At 43.9% G+C, this 23805-nt stretch overlaps 1 protein-coding gene across 1 annotated transcript in view; it reads right to left on the reverse strand.

The window, feature by feature from the left end:
- Positions 1-13022, reverse strand: part of LOC119398914 (uncharacterized) — a 28572-nt gene extending 15550 nt beyond the window's left edge. Inside the window, exon 1 of the mRNA XM_049417469.1 lies at positions 12970-13022. Coding sequence (XP_049273426.1) covers positions 12970-13022 — 53 coding nt within the window. The remainder of the gene's footprint in view (positions 1-12969) is intronic.
- Between the last annotated feature and the right edge of the window lie 10783 nt (positions 13023-23805).

Consider the following 23805-nt stretch of genomic DNA (forward strand, 5'->3'; position numbering starts at 1 on the left):
GCTCCCGCCATTTGCAGGGCACGCAACAGGCCACCGCACCCTTCTAGGAGCTTGTATCGACTGACCTATGAAGATGGTGATGATGGTGTTCAAAAAACCCTCCTCACCGACAGCTGGAGCGCACCAAAGAAATAATAATAGGGAAAACTAAATAAATATTCTTTCTCGGACCAAGGTTTCAACGCTGGTTCCCCTGCTCCAAAATCAAGTGCTTTGACCACCAGGCCACGAGCCTATGCTTGCCCAATGTGAACTGAACTGATGCAGACTAATGCGTTCTACTGACGATGCGAAAGTGGGAAGCACTTGCTAAGGGCACTTCATTCAAATATTTCGTGAAGGTGGACTAAAATAGATCTCATAGACAACGCGTAAGAGCGATATCAGGAGCTTTACAATTCGGAAAAATTCTTAGTTTACAAAAATTTAATTCTTAAGACGCGTTTCGATGATCGCGAGATGGTGGTTTTGTTGGGCCGTTCTAGAGGATGAGGAGCGCTGAGAAGGACATGAAAGACGCCATGCGGATTGAGCCCGGAAAAGAGCATTCCGGAGACAGCCGCTACCTGAAACAAAATTTATTGCTCATGTTAGGAGAAAGGATTGCGCAATGCGCAAGAAAGAAACATGGAACGAAAAGCAGTAGGTTAGACACGCCCACGCCAAGATTCTCTTGCTCTCGCTTATCCGACAGGGAGAGAGCTTCATAATTTTTTTCAGCAAGCGGCCATGCGCATTTGGCCGGGCGCATATTTGCCAGCATGATTGCCCCGCATGACTGCGACAACACTGTGCCTCGACCATTATAGTGTCTGGGGTTTTGCCTCCCAAAACCACATGAGCGACGCCGTATTTGATGGCTGCAAAAATTTCGATCACCTGGGGTCCTTTAACGTGCACATAAATCTAAGCACATGGAATGCCAGGATTTTTGCTCCATTGAAATGTGGCCACCGTCCGGTCAGCATTCGACTGACACAATTACAACACCACCACGTGGGGTCGAGCCTACGTATACCAGTGGTCCGACACTTGCACTAGTTTTGGTAGTGGCAATAAACCGTTGCCATGACGCATCTTTTTAACTTCGATAATATTAAATTAAACTGGTGCAGTAATGCGTAGAAATAAAATGTGTGCTTGGCTATGTTCTTGTTTTGAAGCTCTATATCTCTATTTAGGTCGCTTCGCTGATTGCGCCAATGGGTAGCACATCAGCTCTTGCCGCTTAGGCTGCCATTCGCTTCTTCTTTTCCTGCCGCGTTCGCTGTCTGCGTGTGAACGATCATATCAGCATGTTCATAAGTTCAAATGCTTTGTTTCTGTGCCCGCGAACGTGCAAAAAATATTACAAAAACTGAGCAAAGTGCACCAGCCGTGCTGAGCGGTTGCGAAAATTTGGGGGGAAACGGCCAGGCTAAAATTGTGGCTTCCGAGCGGACGACAGGTAAGCATACTTCTTTCTTTACACGCTGCTAACCATTCTCCATATTAAAACAGCTACACGATGAAACGAATAAGCTTCCACAGTTGGCATTCGAGTTAATATTTTTTCTTTGATTTTGCGTAGTGCCTTTTTTAGTGGTGTTGTAAGTATCTCAGGCTACCTGTTCACAGTTTCTAGTTAGCCGACTGATGTACAACCATGCGCACCAGCACTTGGCAACGTACATACCCCGTCCAGAGTGTCACTTAAGGAAACACTACCAGTGTTGCAAGAACGCTAACGGCGGGCGGAGTTTTATTATTTCTCTTAAGTTTCATTATGTGTTCAAGGTTCAAATTGCACAAAATACGCGTGTTGAAACTTCGCTTTGATGTTGGTCAGCAGTCGTTCTTCATTCTTTTAGCAGTGAAGCTGTTCCAGCTTGGCGTGAAATGTCTGTCGTGGCTCAAAAACCTCACCTGGCGTTGCCTAGCAACTAAGCCGCCGCAGCTGGGCAACACCTGGCATACCAAGCGACGCGTAGCGACAGGCGTCGTCGCAGGTATGGGCGCGCCTGGATGAGCATGTTCTGCTACTGCTCCAAGCTGTACTAATTTTGCAAAGGTACTACCTGATGATTACTACACTAAATCAGAGAGGCATACATACGAAATAATATTCTGGTTCAATTTCGGAGCTTCTTGACCGCAAGTTACTTTCATCTAATTAGTCAACATTGAACTCGTTAGTTAGTGGCAGTTGAATCCTCCTGTGTTGCGTTCAGTATAGTTTTACAGCGAATGCAGTTATGAAATCACAACAACGACATTGGTGGCCTAGTTGTGCGCCACCGCTGGTGCGCGTAATCGCAATCGCACACAATGAGAAAAAAATCCAGGATTGAGCGGGATTCGAGCCCGGGTCCTCTGCGTGACCGTCGTGTATTGACTCGCAGAGCCAGGCCGGTGCTTGGAACTACTTCGCGAAAAGATCCTATACAAGCGCCATGTCGGACAAGGAATCAGGCTGAAAGGTGTAATATAGAGTGATAGAAGAATAAATAACAACTATACGCCGCACGCAATGCGAACTGCGTAACGAGCGGGCGGTTTAAAGCTTCAAAACAATAACAAATGTCATTCATAATTATTCATCGTCTTCAGCCACCGCATCAAGAAAGTGCGCATAATACCCTACAGATGTATAGCGGGTATCTTGCTTCTGTGCAGGATGATGATTCATGGTGTTGTCGGTACTTCACCACTTCCCAGAATTACGATATTTTTACGGGGCAATGGGCACCCTGGAACTAGTCTTGTAGTAGTCGACCCAAGAGTTTGCAACAGGCGCCTGCTGCTTTCGCTGTACCTGCGCTGCGTGTGCCGCGCAGGCCTGGCGTGTTTACAGCGAAAGCTGTCATGAGATCGCAACAACAGCCGTTTTGGTGCAGTAGTTGTCCAGCGCCACCGCCGCCGGTGTCCGTAACCGCTATTGCCTGAAATAAGACAAAGAACGAAATAAGAAAAATATGCAGGAAGGAACGGGGTTCAAACGTAGGCCCTCTGCTTGGACGCCCAGTATTCTACCACATAGCCATGTCGGTGCTTGCAACTTCTTTTCAAAAAGACCCCCCTGTACAGGCTTTATGTTGCGAAAGAACCACAATAACATATGTAATATAGCGTGGTAGTAGAGTGAATTTACAACGAGGTGTCACACAATGCAAATTCTGTAACCAGGCTTAACACAATGCGAACTGCGCAACGAGTGGGTCGTTGAATGCTTCCAACCCATCAGAAGAGGTTCAGCCATAATTCATCGTCATCAGGCACAGCATCAACAAGTGCACACAATGCCTTACAGGTGTTCAGCAGATACCACGATTCTCCGCAGAAGGATGACAAATGGAATATTGCATGATTGCCTACTTCACAAAAATTACGATGATTTATAGCCTAGTGGGTATCTCGCAAGTGTACTTATATTAGTTGTCAAGGAAGCCCATTAGGCCTCAATGATCCATTTTCTCAGGGCCTCAATAAAGTTCTTTCCCTCTTTTTATATAGCGCTGTAGGATAGTGAAATAAGGACCGGGTGTCACACTATGCGAATTACATAACGAATGGGTCGTTTGAAGCCTCCAACCCATTACGATGGGCCCAGCCATAATTCTTCATCGTCGTCAGCCCAGGCATCAAGAATGTGCACATAACGCCTTACAGCTGTGTAGCAGATACCTCACTTCACCGCTGAGTGATGTATAATGGCGTAGTGGGTGCTTCCCAACTTCACAAAAATTATGGTTTTTGGCGTAGTGGGTACCTTGCTCGTGTACTTGTATTAGTAGCCCAAAGAGAGTTTACAACGGGCTCTAGAAATGCCGCTTTTCCAGCTTTCGGTGTGACTGTGCTGTGTTTTCCGTGCAGTTTGGTGTTTTTTCATTGATGTTGTGTCAAAGAAACCAGCCCTCAAAAGTTCCTTCCTTCATTCACTCATGCCGAGGGTCTTGTTCCTGTAGACTTGGTGCCTTCAGGTAGTATGCGAGAGCTAACTGGTCCGCTGTCCGCTCACATGCTACGTGATGGCAGCTGTCAAAAATAAAGAGTGTTCCACACGAGCGGTGCTAGCACTGTCAGTTTTGCACGCACATAAATACCGGATAAAGTGGACTGGGGAAGACGGCCGCTGTAGCTCAAACGTCGTAGCTCCATTGATGAGAGCATCGGGCGTGTAACCCGAAGGTCGAAGGCTCGGTCCCTGCCAGTGGAAAGCAGTCTTTTTGTCCACTTAGCTTTCTTCACATCTATATCACAATTACTACAATACACTTAAAACAGTACAATTAACGTCACCTTTACCTTCCTTGGCTACATTACCTGCTGGTTTTCATCCAGGTTTAAGTGCACACATATACCCGATAAAGCGTACCGCAGGACGACCACCGCCGTGGCTCAATTAGTAGAGCATCGGACATGTTATTCGAAGGATGCAAGTTGTCTTTTCGTTCACTTGAAATTGTTCACATTTATATCGTAATTACTACAAATAACATGCCATTTACTTTGCTTTGTTTGATTGTCAATTAGTTCTCATTGAGGTGTCTAATGTATAATTTATCAGCATTCGCACTGAAATTATTAAGGCGAAATCCTTAGTTGCCTCATCAAATGCAAAGAGCGGCCATCGGCGGCGTCAGCATCACGCGACGTCGGCGCCAACACGAGTGATGCAAGATATCACCTCATCCCGTCATCACAACGTCACATAGACCAACACTTGTGATGTCATTATGACGCCAAAATTATGTCACATTATGACGTCATTATACGAAATTGTGGCTTGGTCAAATGTGGGCCGATCACGGAGACAGTGCAAAACCAGGTCTAGTGCAGAAAGCTTGCAGTGCGCCGGATGCTGCCGGCACCGCAATACCACGTTAGGTGCGCAAAGCTTTCGGAGGCGAAGAACTATCAGTGCATGGAGTGAGAAGAAAAAAAAAAGGTTGGCTTTCGCCTTCGAGTTGCGTTAGGCGAATGGATAAGGGACCCTGAGGATAAGGGACCATAATACCTCACTTTAACGTTTTGAGAAATTGCTTTCTTGTTTCATATTCCAATATTTAAATTAAAACCACTGAGTTTTGAGTATACGGCGCACACACGCACCCTCCTCGAACGTTCGCCGACCATTGCCCCTGAGCGCTTGCTCTGTCCCATTATCAAGCATATGCAAAACGGAAGAGCAGTGGCACTGGCTGCTGGGACATATCACCCGCATTGTGGGTGAGGGCGAGGGAGGTTATCGTCGTTTCCTATAATTCTCTTTAGGAACAGTGTCGATATGAGCTTTTCCATCAATAAAACTCGTCCCAACGCGCACGTACTTGTATAAAAATGCAACTCTAACTTGCTTAGGATTTTTTCGAAGCACCTTGAAAGGTTTCAGGCTAAAGGCAGTTTGTTTATTATTACTTATGCAGAATTCGCACTGAAATATGTACACATAATTTGGGTACCAAATAAAAACAGCAAAACAGCAACGACAGCATTGCAAGCTTTTTCAAACATAATAAATAGTTCGCGTGAATAAGCCGTCGCTGTCGTTTCTCCGGCGTAGGCAGTCGTAGATTACGGACATTCATTACGTATTTTGCTGCTCAGCGTGGCTGTCGCTGATCCGAGTGCATCATCGCTTACATTCCCATCACGAATCCTTACGGAATGCCGAAGCCTTGCCAAGTGGTCGCTCTGTGGTGAATTTTCGTTGCTTCACAAAATAAGTTGAAAGTTTTGAAGTGGCAGCGGAAAAATGAAATAAGATTCTATGAGAGGACGCAAAATTTCTTTTAGTATTTCATTTTGGTTACAGTAATCAATGCGTTTATGCGCACAAAAGAAAGAACCAGGCTCGTGATTGAAATAAAATTATTGCTTTGAAATACTGAGTTAACATAGCGGTGCAATACAGCGAATACATTTATGAAATACAGAATAAATCAGTGATATAACTCAGAGAGGCACTTAGTCGAAACAAAACGAAATTGTCTGAACATGCAAAGTACACCATTGTCGTGGAGAGGACCATAACTTCGCAGCTGCAGCCCTCAAGTTCTTGCGCGACAAGTAATCGAATCCGTTATTTTAGTTGCATGCAGCGGTCGAAGAACGTCGCCTTAGGGTTTACTCCGCTGCTCTCCTTTTTGAGAAAATCACGAAACGCCTGGACAAACATCAGTCGCGACCCATTGGGGTCCCACTTGTCTTTCGGGCACTTAAAAATGGGATGGGGAAAGTCAGCGTTTATGCTGTACGCGCTGATGCCTATCCCCGAGGTGCCGTGGTCACGCCAGGCGTCGCAAACCTGCAGATTGGATTGCACAGAATAACATATTAGCAAGTGCATAATCTTCGTTACGCTTCACACAGAATAGTCTATCACCAGTGAGAGATATGCATTGCTCCACGTAGTTTAAACGATAACAGTTGTAGTATCTGAAACCTGAAACGAGAGTGATTGCATAGCTGTAAGATTTAGGACGTGATCTTACGACCCATGTTGCTGGTGATGAAGCTGGCGAGTTTTTGAAGCCAGCCCATCTTTATTTAACAATCTCACATATTTACTAGCGTTAGTAAAAGGCCACCACTTTTCAGTAAGTAGCGGTACTGCTCTACATATCATTAGTCAAATTTTTGAAAAATGCTTGAGATATTCGTTGTGATAACCATTGCTTTTACCACGAACAGTGGGGACGCATACGTAGTATTATGTTGAGGCTATAACTGTAGCGTTAGTTATACTATAGTAATTAGTTGGTACGATGTTATCGCAATCTTCAATATGGAAAGCTGAATAACATACTGCAGGTTATTTTGTGAAAAACATGCGTTTCATCGAAACTATAGTGCATCTGCGCACTGAAGCCAGGAATAAAAATAACTTCTGGTTTCGATGTTGTACCGTCTCGCCTAAGTTATCGCTAGACGCATAGACGGATGAGAACAAGACATTCTTGTGGCAACCAGGCGTGTTGCAGTGAGTCTGCCTATTCGCGGAATTTTCTCTCAGTTCCAACACCCTTGCCCTGCACCTTAACTGAAGCTGATCCACAGGGTTTAGGCTCATCAGCAGAGCGTCCCATAGTCTTTGGTGTACTTTTGAAATTTGCCAATTATCTTTAGAGATAACTAGGGAACTCGGAAGGTGATTGTTTAATTTACAACAAAGGAACAAACCTCCGAAACACATATAGCTTGCGGTCATGCGAAAATGAGAAAAACATCAAGAGTACAACGAAGAAGGGGAACACTGCTTGTACTGTACGAAACATGGGCAATGGATCAAGTTCTCGGTTGCTTTGTTAACAGAACCTGATGAAAGCAATGAAGGTAAGGGGACGTTACTAAAGACAGACATGATAATTGGTGGAATTCACGGTGACAATGTTATATGACTTCTCTTTTGTGAATGTGCCCGCAAAGCCAGTCGTTGTGCAAGCGTTTGGTGTGTAGTAGTAGCACAGACACGCGCTAAACAAGGTGGGGTGTTGGGACGCCCTCCAACGCTTTGCAGCGCGTGGCTTAGCACTCTCTGTGTTGAAGGGGCTCATTGGGGTTGAGCCGATGCCTAATGGTTGTATCTGTGAGTCCTCCAGGCAGAATAACAGACGCCCTTTGCTTTGCCTTCATCAGGACGTCATTCCCTGATTGACCCAACAGGGAAAGATCGGGAGTCGCCTTTTATTATTCACATTTTCGCTTTATAACTTGCTTCTTGGCTTTCTATGATGTGCTGCCGCCACTTCTTTTTAGGTTATTTCCAAACTTTATGGCGCCTACGGTTAACCTTGTGCGCTTAGCCAAACTTGGAGTAAGCAAATTGGGTTACTTCAATAAAGTGCCGCTGGCGTCTGCATATTTTTGGTCCCCGAAACATTGCAGCGTCCGCTGATTGGGACCCCTGGTGCGTGGTTCCGATCACAGCCTAAGCAAATACAACTGTCATCTATAGAGGCTTTTTCACTATAACTAACTGATCGTGCCGTTTTAAAGCGTGTACACAAAAACAAATAACTATTTTCAACGAGCCAAGACAAATATTCTCTCACAATATTGTAGTACACAGCGAAGAAAGTGGCAAGCAAGCTGGAACAGTACCTTTTGTTGAAGTTGCCAAATTATTTAGGGACACCCCAGGTAATAGCTGAGAAGCTAGCAAAACGGCCGCAGGAGGCCTCCTTCTAGAAGTTCGTAATAAACAACAGCTTCAAAAGTTAAACAGTGTGATTCGAATCACCCTCACACCACACAGAACTTTGAACAACACACGTGGTGTTGTGTTACCACACAGAAGATCTGCTTGACCTCACAGAAACTGGTCTGCTGGAAGAGTGGAAAGATGAAAGTGTTACTGATGAGTACACACCTTATCAACCTTCGTCTACAGCGGTCTGCCGCCAACCATTCAAACTGAATATACAATGACAACTCTCAGGTAATGTACCCCAACCCCTGACTAAGCTTCCACTGTAAAATATTTTGGCCACGCCTGGCAGGGCTGCTGTATAGTCGACTAGCCTGAGCAAAATGTAGAATTCAAGGTCATGTGTCCGATAACTGAAGAAACACCACATTCTGCAAACTGCGCGGAAGGTGTTGCACCATACTCCTGTCCTTCTTCGATTCGGAAGCAGTAACAATAATATCTTGGGATTTACGCGCCATAACCAAGATAGTATTATGAGCGCGTCGTTGTGGAAGGCTCTCGGAACAAAGGCCACCCGGGTTTATTTAACATGTAATTTGAAGAAGTGAAAAGAACGGATCCCTATGAATGAAACAGAGAAGAGGTCATTTACGGATTCCCGTAGAGATGGTCTTCATTTCAGGTACAACATACGCTGATGGGGATCATCGGCCATCCCCGCTTCCCTGTTCCACAACCAGTGAGGCATCGGCTGCAGCGGTCGTCCTCGTGCTTATCAAAGGTTAATCTTCGCCGCACGTATTCTCCGCACATACACGAAACCCGGCGACACCTGAGAGGCCGGGTCTTAAGCCTATGCTTCATCAGGCGAGGTCTCGAGCACGAACTGCCTGTCCACATGTACGCGCATCCTGTGCCTCCCAGGAGGCTATGCATGCAACAGGCAAAATATTGGTGCCAAAATATCGGCGCAGCTTCTTGAACAATGCCAAGGAAACCAATAAATCTATAACAAGAGCGTATGGCGGTGATGCTACCTCAAAGAAATGTGTCCAACTGAATAACACGCAGCTTCCTTTAGTAGACAAATCACCATTTTAGTTTGAATATGGACATGCACATTATGCAGTGTTACGTCAGCGGTCTTTCCAGAAAGATTGATAATGTACGAGAACTCTCTTACAAACACAGTCCAAAATATATTCGTGTACAGAAGACGCACTTTACTTGTAAATGTAAATATTTTCTTTGACACTATCTTACTGTTCGTAGAGATTGCGATGATGCTGTCTTATCACCTGGCGGTGTTTGTATAATAATTGCCAGAAGTATCGCCTCTCAAAATTTCGAACCAAAAAGCCCCAGGAAGCAGTTATTGTTCAAGCAGTGCTCTTAAAGAAACTTACTACCATTGGCTGATTCTGCATACACCCATAGTATTATCAACGTAAACGTGAATTCAAGTCCCTAATAGATGGTTTGCTCGAGCCCTACCTCGTTATTCAATTTCATTGCACACAACAGCCTGAGGGGTGACGCATCGATGCACAAGGCCGCTTGATTGTAGAGTTGGTTTTTCTGCGGTGCATGCTCATTCAATCACAAGGCACCTACGCATTATAGCCTTCCAAATTAAACTCCTGCGCGTTCTTAGCATGGTTACTCCGATGAGCTTCCTGAATTTAAAAGCAAAGTCATTAAACATTGGTTAGATGACAAAAATAGAACGAATTTCAACACCAGGCTGCTGAGTGGAATGCCCTGCAAGCGATATGTTTTGGGGAGGCCACGAGAGAATAGCGAAAGTGCTTCAAACAGCGCGACCAACACCGCTCACTCCTCTCGTTCTTGACGGATTCGAGAAATTTTGTGGCAATGCGTTCGTGAGGCAATAGTTGCGATACTGAGGTGGTTCGATGATTACTTCAGAAAGTGCTCCATGATGCTTTTAAGGAGCTGTCCTACGTGGTAATTAAAACACACTGATACAAAAAAAGGAAACGAGACAGACAAAAATGCTGATTTCTTACCACTCACTTTGAATTGGAATGACTCCTTTGTGTCGTAGGTATTCAGGAAAGCCCCAATCTTATCAATTGCGTAGCTCGTTTTGTAGCGGTCCTGATAGTGCCAGAATACTTCACCAGCTCCGCACAGCTGGAATTTAGAGCGCACATTCATTGTTGACTCAAATGCGTGCACTTCTCAAATGCTAGTCGACGGGTGATATTGCGCAGACTCCGTGCACCTTACACTGTGCATGTCTTGAAATGTTCCTCAATAGTTACTCTAGAACGAATATGTTAGACATTTATGCCGCATGATACACGTATACAGATGAATCTGAATTTTCATGAGAGTGATTTGATAATATTTTCGCAGTGAACTTTCATAACGATTTCAACTTCAAGTAGAAAACAGCGCTACGAGACGGGACAAAGAAAGGGCACAAACACGGCGCTGACTATCAACCAAATGTGCTTTTATTCCACCAGTCCGCATATTTATACTCCACCATGACTAAAGAAAGCATAACAAAAACACCAGAAAAACCGGTCAGCTTGCGAAAAGATGTAGTAAGAAGCACCGGCAAGAGTTTGTTGAATGTTGCGATTCTGTTGTGTACAAGATTCCTCTTTCCTGCGGGCGTTACTATGTTGGTCAAACTGGCCGGTGTGCTAATGACCGCTTGCGCGAGCACGCGAACAAGGTCTCTAAACAAGCAAAAGACAGTCAACTGTCCATTCATTGCAATGAATGCGGCTGCCAGCCATCTTTTAAAGATACGAGTTTCCTATCAAAGTACTATGACGAACGTGCGCGTCTCGTTTCTGAAGCGTATCACATTTGTAAAGGCGGCGAGGCATGTGTTAGCCTCCCCTCGATTTCACTGCTTCCGAAGGAGATAAAATTTCTGTCGAGATAAAAAATTTTTTCTTGCCTTTGCGCAGGCTGACCGGTTTTTCTGGTGTTTTTGTTATGCTTTCTTTAGTCATGGTGGAGTATAAATATGCGGACTGGTGGAATAAAAGCACATTTGGTTGATAGTCAGCGCCGTGTTTGTGCCCTTTCTTTGTCCCGTCTCGTAGCGCTGTTTTCTACTTGAAGTCATGCACCAACCAGCCCAAATCCGTACCCTACTGCAGAATGATTTCAAAGTTCTATTGGCCTAGTTCTCTGTCTCAACAGTCACTAGAACAGCTGTGAGCCAAGTGCATCTTAATTATCCTTCAGTAAGCAAAAGAAAACCTAGAACTACTCTGATAATAAACGAGAAGTTAGGAATCTAGCGGTCCTCCCGTACATGCTGTTCCACAGAAATCCGCATCTGTTTTACCAGGAACTTTCAACCACGATTTGTTGACAGAACTCAGTGTCGGTGCTTCACACGTCTAACGTGTACAGCTAAAGAAGCGGCACATGTTGCGTATCTATAGCAGAGGAAAAAATCCAGTAGCTCCCACACATTGTGGAAATCAAGTTAATGCGAAGCAGTCACTAAGTAGCACCCTACGCCGGATTTTGCGCTTTGAGCCAAGCGTTACGAGGGGTTTCGACGTATTCGTGCAAATTAAGTAGTTGTGCGCATATCGCTTACCATTCACGCAAAGAACACTGGCGTGTAAAGGGCAGCTTATGGTTCAATAGAACGTTGGACTCACGTTAGAGCAAAGACATCAATTTCATCGCAACGAGGGGACGCCATGGGGCGATGATGTGCATCCTATACGTAGCCGTCCTACGTGTATTGGCGCCATGGTTCATTGTAGCTTGAGGAGTCAGATATGTAAAGATTTTTAGATTCATATAAAAGCTGATCGCCTACACTGCCATCTCAACCAGTGTTGTCCTGACATCAAGCATGTATAAGGTGTTTTTCCTCAACAGTTTGAAGCACTGGCATGACTCTGTGGTAGAAGATTTGACTGCCATCCAGAATGCGTGGGTTGGATTACGACTCGAGCCGTGATTTTGATTCTTTGCTTCTGTCGGGATATTTAACCCATTGACAAGACCGCCGATATTTGACACGTGATATCAATATGTTGCGTTTTAATAGTAAAAGCGCTGTCACGCTGCGATGTGCAACGTGCATGCAACTCACGATTGGAAGCGGCTCCCGCCTGACGGCATCCAGAGAGCATTCTGTGTATAATCGTTCGTCCAGCTTGACGGCTACAGCGTTCGCCTTTGCCTGAAATTTATAGGACTCCATTTCAACGGAGACGCTGATTGAAATGTTCATGCCTTTCTTCAGAAGACAATACGCGCTGTCCGTAGCATTTTGCTGAAATCAAGGCAGCACGAAGGTGAGTGGTAAAATCGAATTTTTGCGGCTCTTATTTAAGCAAGACTTTTGAAGACACTCAGCAACACTTTAATCTGTAAACAAGCCTTGATTGCGGCCCTTCTTTGTTACGTCATGCGACTGACTATATTCATTGATTTCAACGGTAAAATGGTGTGCGAACAACGCCCAGTTCCTCTCACTGCATTCCTTAAATCACGTAATACGTGACGTAACATTCACTACTATGTATGCTATCTGGGGCTTAACATCCCAAAGCCACGATATGATCAAGAGGGACGCCGTAGTGGAGGGCTCCGGAAATATCGGCCACCTGGGTTTCTTTAACGTGCACCTAAATCTAAGTACACGGGCCTCAAATATTTTCGCCTCCATCGAAAATCACTGCTAAGCTAGACGATGAAGGAGCTAAACTAGATGTTGTATGACAACAGAAAACAACTCCAAGTACATAGATACAATGGAATTTTTCCATTGAAGTGAAGCGACGATTCAGAAATATATATTTGCCTAACCCCAAATTTATTACCTGCAGTCCACCGCGGTGGTGTAGCGGTTACGGTGCTTGGGATACTGATCCATGGTTAGATCCCGGCCGCGGCGGTCGCATTTTGATGGAGGTGAAATGTCAGAGGTCCGTGTACTGTGCGGTCTCAGTGCACGTTAAAAAGCTCCTGATGGTCGAAATTTGTGGAACCCTCCACTAAAGCGTGCCTCATAACCATATCCTGGTTTTGGCGCGTAAAACTCCATATATTATTATATTAGTTTATTACCTGAAAAAGGCCTCGAGGAACTCCGTCATTGTCACATCACAGCTTTAGCCCTGATGCTGCAGTCGATAAAATGTACATTGTGCGCCTCAAGCCTCTCATAAAAGTGGCGCACCTCACCCTTTACGATTTCCCTTGATTCTGATTTGCTCGTTTTTTACAGTCACTGGTTTATAGCCAAACATTTGTAACTGGTGACACAGGTGACACAGATTAGGAAGCCACGCTGGTTGATGAGGTTTGGGAAAGATTCACCTTAGTCCGGCCTACTTCATCAATAGTCCTCATCCCTGAGGGACATGGTAGTCTCAGGAAGCTTGAATATATCAAAGAAATGAAGTTGTGAAAAATTTTTGCGTCTGTTTTTGGACAAACGAGAAGCAGTGCGTTATCGTTACGGCGCCAAATAGAGGGCTGGCTTTGTCGAGCAACTGCGGACTATAAAACGAATTGACCCTAGCTAAACCATCCAGAAGATTTTTGACTTGCGACCTCACATATGAGTGATAAACAGTGCCGCGGCCAGTGGTGGCGCTGGCATCGCACCCTAATAGCGTTTATCACAACTGTTGATGATGAGACGGTAAGACATCAGCGTTGTAAAAATGCGCCGAGCTGCTTCAAGTCCGCTTATAGTGAAAGCTTTTTTTGTTGATGTCAACAAGCGCGCCTTATGTGCTCGTGTTGACTGCCGCCATTCATAGCCGAAAGCTGATTAGAGCCACCACAAATCTCCGCGACTCTCCGTCATCATATCAGGAGTCTCCATCGACGCGCAGATGAGAGTGCCCACACCGCTGCCGATGCCCATGCAGGGAGCAGGAGAGCGTATGTGCAACGCCAGCCACATCCCATATAGTAATATACTGACACTAGAGGAAAACACCCAAAGGACCCGTGGTTTTAAACCTGCGACCGCATGGATGCACCCATTACCGCCACGGTGGAACGACGCGAACGTTCCCGGCTGCTGAGAACGTCGCTAGATTCTACGGTAGTATTTAGTTTTAATATGACAACCTAAGGCAGCTGCCTGTATTGGTACGCACTGTGTTTTGGCGTGTGAAGCCGTCTCTAAATTACTGTAATGGCAGCAACGACAATGTGCCAACATTTCGCTGGTATTGTAGTCGCCGCTTTGTCGGTCCAGCTTTTCGTCTCGATTCTGTTGTGTTAACTCTGCGTCACGCCCTTTACATTGCCCTCTCTCGAGTGTCTCTGCTACTCTTCGTCGACTAGGTGCCCTCGCCCTCTTTATCTGCCGGGCACGGCCAGGCTGCGTGCGGATACAAGGATAACATAACAGCCACTGGTATTCTTACCACGGTATGTCCGTGCTTTAAGTCGTTCTTCTCTTGGCGCGGATCGATGTAGTTGTTAGCTGGCAGCACAGCACACGGGTTACTTCTCCCGTCAGCAATTTGTCCCAAGAGAATGATATGCCGAGGTAGAAATAACGTTCTGAAAAATAGTTTAAGCATACTGTGCAAGAACTGAGCAGCCAATGCATCAACGTGAGTTAAAAGTTTTTTCGGGGAAGGCAAAGAGCACTCGCAATATTTTAACAGCGTCGAGCACGTTCATCGATCTTCGAATATCTGCCTCATGGCTAAAACGCGTCGGCGTTTACACATGCGTGCTCGAACATTCAAGCCTTACGACTTGTGCTCGCGTAAGCTTAGGAAAGCAGTCAACCATTCATGTTGTCCATACAATCTGATAAATATTTATGAAAACGCTCTACAAGAATCCAACAGATCTAGACGCTGCTTGCGCCGAACTATATCACGTGTACAGTATTACGGGGTAAAATGTCGTCACAATGGAAAATAAAAACAAGAACGCGTGTCAGTGCCCCTTCCGGAGAAGCATCGTTCCTCTGACGCCAACGGAACGCACAAGTGAAAAAATGCAGGCAACAAAAGAAATCAACAAGGCAAGTCAGAACGGAGTCTCGCAGTTCGTTTTGCGTACATTTTGGGTGTTGTGGTGCAACTAGTGAAGTAAGGTTTACCTTCCAGGGCGAAAGATCACAGTTTGCGACGTGTATGTTAAATACGATATCGCGCTTGTGCAGTACTTACTGAAAATACTGCGCAACTTGGTCGCATAACCCAGGAGCGAAGTATATGCCGAGCACCATGTAGGGTTCGACGTGGGCTTGTGTTTTTTGGTAGTCTTCAATTTTCTGCGCAAGATGGGTATTATAGCTTACACCAGACACTCTTGAACACTGCAGATTGTAGCACGTATTAAGAACAGTGCGTGCCCTATGTTTCCCTCCCGCCACTTTCTCTGAAGGCAGAAGCTAAGACTGAAGAACCTAGTAATTGACTGAACTGCAATGTGCATCTAACTGTGGTTATAAGCACAGATACGTTACTGTTTCCAGCGTAAAAGAAGCGCAAAAACTTGAAGTGCGCAAGCATTTCTAAGCGACAAGAACACTGTGTGTAGCCTGTTCTAACGCAAACAGCTACAAGGAAATAAGTGAATTATTGACAGAAACTAACTTTTCTTGGCTGCGTAGAATTCGGAACGAAGGTCCGCATTCTGACAAGCCGAGTGGATTAGTCGCTGAGCTAACCAGGCAAGGTGGATATGGATATATATATGTGAAGTGCATGAGTATGAAACGTTATTTCATGCATAACCTTCTCAACTGTTTCCTTCGGTGAGGCAAAAATGCAAACACAACCTTCTATTTGAAATATTTCGTCAGGATTGATTAAGCGACAGATGCCGCTCGGAACACGAACTCGGATAACCGCATTATTGGAAATATTGTTCATTTTATTGGCTAAAACAAGCCCTGTTTCCCTAATTAAACCCTGATTTCCGTTTTGATTTTTCCACTGAAGTCGCGAAAAATTACCGTTGGCGGCCCACGCGGCAAACAAAAAATACGAGGGTGCGTATGAGCCCGATCGCGTGAGCTTTTACTGGTGTACGAGGTTAATGGTTTCTATATCAGTGTTGAAATGCACTACATTTTTTAGAACAATCTTTTCTCACTTAAAATGTGCAGATACATATTCGCTTGACGTGCGATCCTGTAGTCATAAGCGGCAGAATCAAAGTTATTACCGAATGGCATAGCGGCATCTGCCGATGAATTTGAGAAGTATCGGAAACTCCTGGCTCGCGAGGCGGTAAATGCACTTAACGTGACCACGAGCTTGCAGGGAACTTATTCTACTTGTTTTTTTATTAAAAAAAACTGTTGAAAACATCTAAATGAAGGGGGTTAAAACCACAGCTGCACTCACTCCTGTGAAAGCAGAACGTTCAGCGTAATGAACTGTTCTCGAGGGGCGCTATCGGCATCGCTATCACTTCCCAGCGTTGCTGGAGGAACTTGTTTAGTCGCTTCTAAGATCGAAAAATTCTGCTTACAAAATATTCACATGCTTTTGCAATCAACAGCTGTAAGTTTAAGCACCACCAAGGGGGAACATTCCATTGTGCCTTAAAAACTGGGTCAAGAAAATCTGCTAATTGTCCCTTTAAAAGCCATATCTCTAGGACATCTCTAAGAAAATGATCTCCAGCAATGTAAAGCCGAAATCTAGGATTCTACGTCTGAATAAAATTCGGAGAGCGTGAGATTATAATACCAAGCATTCAATTTGGTGCTAGCGAAATTCCCTTTCCACAGAGCTGCTCCAGATGCCAGTATACGCAAGATTGAATGCGCCGTGTCGATGCCATCCAACAACGTTCCAAGGAGACAATCATAGTATCGCACAATGAAGCATTGCCCTTACGACTGACTGAGACGGCTTACAAATGTGTATAACGTTAAGCGCAGTATTGAATTGACGAGGACGGGACAGGGAGTGACACCCACACACACACTCCCTGTCCCGTCCTCGTCAATTCAGTACTGCGCTTAACGTTACACAGATGTCGCACCAACAAGGCCAAAGATCCACCCTTGGTAAATTAGAAATGAGCTTCTGCGTGGAATATTTTTTTTTTACTTACTAATTTGTGTTTACCTCAAACACTTAGGCAGAAACTGTGAAAGTTGATAAAAAAAAGGCGCGGTGGGGTTGCGCTGGCACGTGCGCTATCTCGACAGGCTCCTACTTTGGGGCTTTCTCTGCTTTCACCGCTTACTTTGCATGGAAGTGACACAGCCCGAAAATCGCTTATCTGCCTGGAGCGGCCGTGTTCCCTTACGGCAGCATTTTGTACAGCTACGTGAGATCGGATACTACAGGAGTTAGCTGCAAGCCTTACTTCGTATAAAAGTAACAGTTTCGCCGCAAGGGCGAAGCAATGAATGCGATAGCAAGAAATTAGAATGTCACACGAAGAACGAGAAGAAGCTCGATACTTGCAGCGCCTGTCACAGTTGTTACGTCTTTGTGCTTGAGCAACGCGGTGCGAGTAGAGTAGAGTAGAGTAGAGTAGAGTAGAGTAGATCTTAGAAAATCTGGCACACACGCATGCTGAGGGATTGGCCAAGAAGCGGATAGTTTTTAAAGTATAATTCTTAAGGTAAATCATAAATATTTGTTTTCTATTTAAGATGAAAGAAGTCAAATGAAAAAGAAAAGAATAGAATATTAAAACATAATATAAGCAATGAAGCGGAGAATTTGAATAAAAAATGATAGAGAAATTTGGAAACGTAGAAAAACAAGAGTAAAAATGGATTTTACAGCCTAAATCTTTGTGGACCTTTCAAAAAGTCCTGCAGGACATCGGCAATCTTCCCGTCATTATGTAAAAGAGACATAGCCCCGAATGAAAGTACACTTGGTGCACTTAAACCTACTCGAAGGAGTCGCAGAGTATCTATTACAGTGAATCAGATAATGTTTTCTTGTCTCATGTACTCCGAGAAAGAACAATTAGGGGAAACTGCCAGACCAGCTCTGTGTAAATAAAAATTTAGGTATGGAGTCTGACAACGTAGTGTAGTGATTGCGAGTTCAATCTCTCGCGTTTGACATATTTCACTATTCCGATAATGAGTCAAATGCAGAAATTCTAACGTGTTGGTTATTGACGGCGCAGAAAATTCATCTAAGAGCTTCCTCCTTAACCTCGCACCTGTAATGAATATGGATGCCGGTAATACTGGAATAACTGGGCCATTCAAAGGTGTTTTTGATAGCGCATGTCCCATTTCAATCATAAATAGCGCTTTATGTCCTGGGACCCAAACCTACTTGATCAAATTTATATGCGGTGGGACTAATGATTTAAAAGCACTCAGAACGTGCGATTCCTCATTTGCAGTGAGGGAGGAACATACCGATCGAGAATCCGTCAAAATTACCGCAGAACTTATTGATGCTGTTAATTCACGGAGAGCTAGAATGATCGCTAAAAATTCTGCTACAAAGACGGGCACAAAATCTGTAAGGCGAAAATGGCCATTCTAGAGGGGGAGAGAAAATCTCAATTGCACATTTTTTTCCCCTCAAGCATAAGTCGCTGACTGTCTTTATTGGCATATGTACCAGGTAACCACTTAGTATAGCGTTTAACAAGCGGGACGATATTAGATTTGCATTTTTTTGAAAAATGTCGTCAAACTGTATTTTAATAGATTTGTTGCTGTTACTGATTAAAGGCGTGCCCTTAATTTGAACGTTTAAAATGTCAAGAAGGCTCTGTATAATCCGAATTTGAGGCGTATAAAACCTCGGCCAATATACTCCAAAAAGCAAATCAGGACTGGCAATAAAAACTGTTTCTGAACGTCTAATGGGGGATTCATACAGCCTTAAAAATGACTGAGGTGCTAACAACTTAAAATGGGTAGCAAGTGAGGGCAGCCTAGCTTCCAGATACATGACTTTGATTGTTACAAATTTAGGAAGACCTAAACATATTGTCAAGGCTTGTCTCCCGAGGACTACAAGAGGATGAAGCTTATAAGCAGGAGCCCCAGCGTATAATATGCACCCGTATTCAAGAACTGGGCGAACATACATGCAGTATATTGGTAAAAGCGTGTTTCTCCGCATACCTAGCCGACAATTGCTGACCATCCTTAACAATCCAACCGTCCAAACACCCTTTGCAAGTGTCGACAATGGAGAATTTAGATGCTGCTAGATATTTCTTTTTCTTTTAAACTGTGGCAGGTGGACGGACCCCCTGCGTTTCTTGCCACACGGAGGCGTCTGATGCTAGGTGTGCCCGGTGTTCTTTATTTTTTTCTTCTTCCACATCGCGAGTGGGTACAGAAAAGAGCCACTTTGTCGTGTGCGTCTCAAGGGCAGTTTTCAAATTGAAATAAAATTAGGAGCGTTGCGTGATAGAAAACACGCTCAAGCTCCTCCAGGATTTGCTTACCACCAGCGGTAAATGGTGGACATAAAAAATCACAGCATATCTATGGAGTGAATGATGATGAGTGGGCGAAGCTGCGGAGGTTCATCGGTATACCGTGAATCTTCCGTGAATTCTGCCCAGTACATCATCACCGACGTGAGATCGGGCGCGTTTATACTAAAGGTTCGATGAGTTATGACGACTTGCAGCTCACTTTAATTTTACATGTACGCTGTGAATTTTCATTGTTTAGAAAACCATTGCTTTAGAAAACATCTGGCGTCTTTCGTTAAGCAGCTGGCGTCTTTTCGTTTTGCTTTAGAAACATCTGGCGTTCTTTCGCTTTGCTTTTAGAAAACATCTGGCGTCTTTCGTTGGTTTATTTCATCAATCAACGGCGTTTTGAACAAAATTTTTATTGTTTAATCACGCACAGGAGAAATCTCACCAGGCACTACCTTGGAGGTAAACAATGGCTGCTAATGGGAATGAGAGACAGAAGTCGGCTTTTAGCTAACACTTACACTTCTACTTTTACTAACGTTTCCTACTGGAACATGCCAATGGCTGCTAATGGGGAATGAGAGACAGAAGAATTCGGCTTTTAGTTAACGCGCACGCTGCGAATTTTTTATTGTTCAACAACGCACAGGAAAAATCTCCCACCGGCACCACCTTGGAGGTCAAGATCTGGTACTAGCGTTACGACTGGTTACGCACTACTACGACTACGAGGGACGAACGGGTGCCGCCTTAAGGAGCTTCGCCCCTAAAAGCTCACCGTTATTTTCCTGGCGCATGCATGGGTCATAGTTAAGTTGTCTAATGCAGCGGGCTGGGGAGAGGGGGATCGATGGTTCGAATCCCTGGTTGGGTGGTTCGGAATTCTTTCTTCTGCTTTATTTTTCTTGGCGCCTTTTTATATATATTTAGACATATACATATCCGGGGCATGACGGCGACGGCATAAATCAACACTTTTTGCGCAAAATTTTCTCAGACAACGGACGAAACAGACACGGACGGGCGCAAACTTCCAACTGATTTTATTATCAACAAGTGACATATATATATATATATATATATATACAGAAATATGACTACGTCAGAACAAAAACAACAATGGCACAGGTGTGCAGTATGTCAGCGCGCATCAGCTACTCCCTCCCCCAAATCGCTGAGGTTGGAATAAAAATAATGCATACCTTCAGGATATTTAGTGCCTCCTTTAATCCGTCAGAATTTCCTCGCACGTCCTTCTCGTGTAAATTAAGGACGCCCCAGTCGTAAACTCGCTTGTTGAGAAAGATGTTCCATAATTTTTTGCCACCGCGACTGTTGAAAGTATGCCGAAATTGACCTATCGCGCTGTAATAAAAAAGAAAAAGAAAAGAGATAAATGAATGGACTCGTTTTTCTGAATTGGCACTTGCTCTAGAAATAATCACGTTTCAATTACGCGCAAACTCAAGCAGAAAGAACATGATGATGACAACACGCACTCAAAGTATTTTAAAGTAGATTCTGCAATACAATACTTGTCTAGGCATATCGAAGGTTGTCCTGCAAGGACACATGAACATTGTTAAGGATGTGAGCTAATCATCGCAGTGGGCATATTATAACGTTAGAGAGGCAGTGAAGCAAACATGACAGTTGCTATTTACCATAGCACGGCTCCTCTGCACTAGAGTACTTAGATACAGCTCTAGATGTATGAACACTTTTACCAGTAGCTATTCCATACCCCTACTCGACGGCTAAGAGAAGAGCGCATCGGTTATGATTGGTCGCTGCATGGGTGGCGCATCTGTCGGGTGAAGAGCCCTTGAAGTCAAGAGCCCTCGAAGAACAAGCTCTTCATGTCATCCAAATGAGAGGCGCAGTGGGGCATCTGCAGCGTATCCCAACTATCACGCAGCATGATTAAAAAAAAAAGGGGGAATGGTGTAACGCGAAGCAAACCTAGTGGATATTGTTTCCCATATACTGGAGTAGCCACCACTATTTTTTTTTAATGAGGTATCATAATAGTATCTGGGCTTTAACGTCCCGAAACCACGATATGATTATGAGAGACGCTGTAGTGCAGGGATCTGGAAATTTCGACCTTCATGGGACCTGTATTAGGGCGCAGCTTCCTGATGCGCGGAACAATATAGTGACGTGCCATTTTTCAGATTTCGCGGGCTTTCTTTATTAAAATAAATTTTCGCCTCCATCGAAAATTCAGCCGCCAAGGACGGGACTCGATCCCGCGACCATCGGGTCGGCAGTCTAGCGACATACAACTAGACCCCCGTGGCGGGACGTTAATGAGGTAAAAGTAATAATAATAATTATACTGATAATGCGACAAGTACTCACGTAATTATCAAAATGTGAATGAGGCATAGTAGGCATGTGAAATGACATCTCACTGCACTGTTTTTATCAAGAAACTAATTACGTGCTCTTTTTTTCGGGCTGATAAAAAAAGGCAACGCAATATGAAAAATAACACATGACTACTCTCTCACCCGCAAAAGAAAGCAGTGCCCTCAAATATGCTTGCTGCAAGCTACCGCTGTGCCTGTTGTCCGTTGCCAGAGACAACGTTTCGCCCTTTGGCAAGGGTACTGGTCGGCCGCCAACATGCGTCGCAATCTGGCAGGAATTCATTCCACTCGATTGTAACGGCACTGTCATTATCCAGATCTCACGACAGACTTTTCTAATTGATAAACACAAGAACGCCTTTGTGATTACGGCCTGACTCTGTAAGATCAAATCGGCGCATTTCTTCGGCCGGGGAATGGCAGATAGGGTGATCCATATATATATTTTTTCGTTCTGCATTTTTTCCTTTATACTGGATACCTCACAGTGGACCTGTATTAGGGCGCAGCTTCCTGACGCGCGGAACAATATAGTGACGTGCCATTTTTCAGATTTTTTTATAATAAAATACAATACAATACATCTTTATTTCCAGAAATACATACATTCTGGGGGATACCATTGGCTAAAAGCTGTTTAATAACAGCTTGACTGGGCCGATGGTCCGTTACAAGGCATACGTGGCGGTTGCACGAAAAAATAGTAACATTGTTAGAAACTCAAGGTAAATAAATAATTACACAAATGCACAAAACAAGATATAACTAATATACAGAAATAATGAAAGCATAATACATAAGAAGAAAGAGAATATACGCTACGGTTACAAAAAAAAACCATACGTAGGTGGCTCTGATTAAAGAACAATAAGATAACAATCAATCGTCACATGTTAACAAAAAGTATTCGAAGTTCCTTCAGTGAGCTACACTTTACATCTTGATATTTATTTAAAATGTGTGGCAGATTATACTGTAATGATTGTAGGCTATATTTATTACGAAACCATGGAACATACCACATGTCACTATTTCTGGTATTGACGGATATAACTCTAGGTGTCAAAGATGCAGTAGACACAAGGAAATTTTTGAAGGCAGTATTTGAGAAGTAAAAATAATTAAGAAGGCGAAAATTGTAGAAATCTTCTATTTTGATTATTTGATGCTTTAGAAAAGCTGGCCGTGTTGTTTCCAGAAAACCCATATTGTCAATGTGCCGAATCATCTTCTTTTGCAAAGAAAATATTCTCATAATATTCGTATTTCCAGTAGTCGCCCACACTAAGCTACAATAGTTTAAATGGGAAGAAAATAAGGCGTAATAAATGCTAAGCTTTGCTTTCGGTGGTAGAAGATATCGACATCTAGACAAAACACCTGTGATAGCGGACAGTTTTCGGCAGATATTTTCAATGTGTTTATCCCAAGTCAGCTGCGAAGAAAAAGTAACGCCTAGTAATTTATGTTCATCAACAATTTGCAGTTCTTTACCAGCAAACATTACACTTTGATTGCTAGTAAGAGATTCGTATTTCGCCCGAAATAACATTACCTTAGTTTTCGTAGCATTGATTTTTAAGCAGTTGGCGGCTGACCATTCTGATAACTTAACAAGTAGATCGCTGCATTCTTCCAATAATTTCTTTGAATCTGGACCAGAAATAAGAAGAGTAGTATCATCGGCGTATATGATAAATTCAACAGCTGTATCAATGTTAGTAATGTCGTTAACATTGAGGTTAAAAAGCAGAGGACCTAATACACTACCTTGCGGTACGCCATTTAGTATTGGAAGAAAACATGATTTCTCGTCTTTTATACAAACTGATTGTTTGCGATCACTTAGGTAAGACTCGAATAATTGTAATGGAATACCTCTAAGGCCATTCTGCGATAATTTATATAGCAAAATTT

The sequence above is a fragment of the Rhipicephalus sanguineus genome, chromosome 7 (assembly GCF_013339695.2).
Source record: "Rhipicephalus sanguineus isolate Rsan-2018 chromosome 7, BIME_Rsan_1.4, whole genome shotgun sequence".
NCBI lineage: Eukaryota > Metazoa > Arthropoda > Arachnida > Ixodida > Ixodidae > Rhipicephalus > Rhipicephalus sanguineus.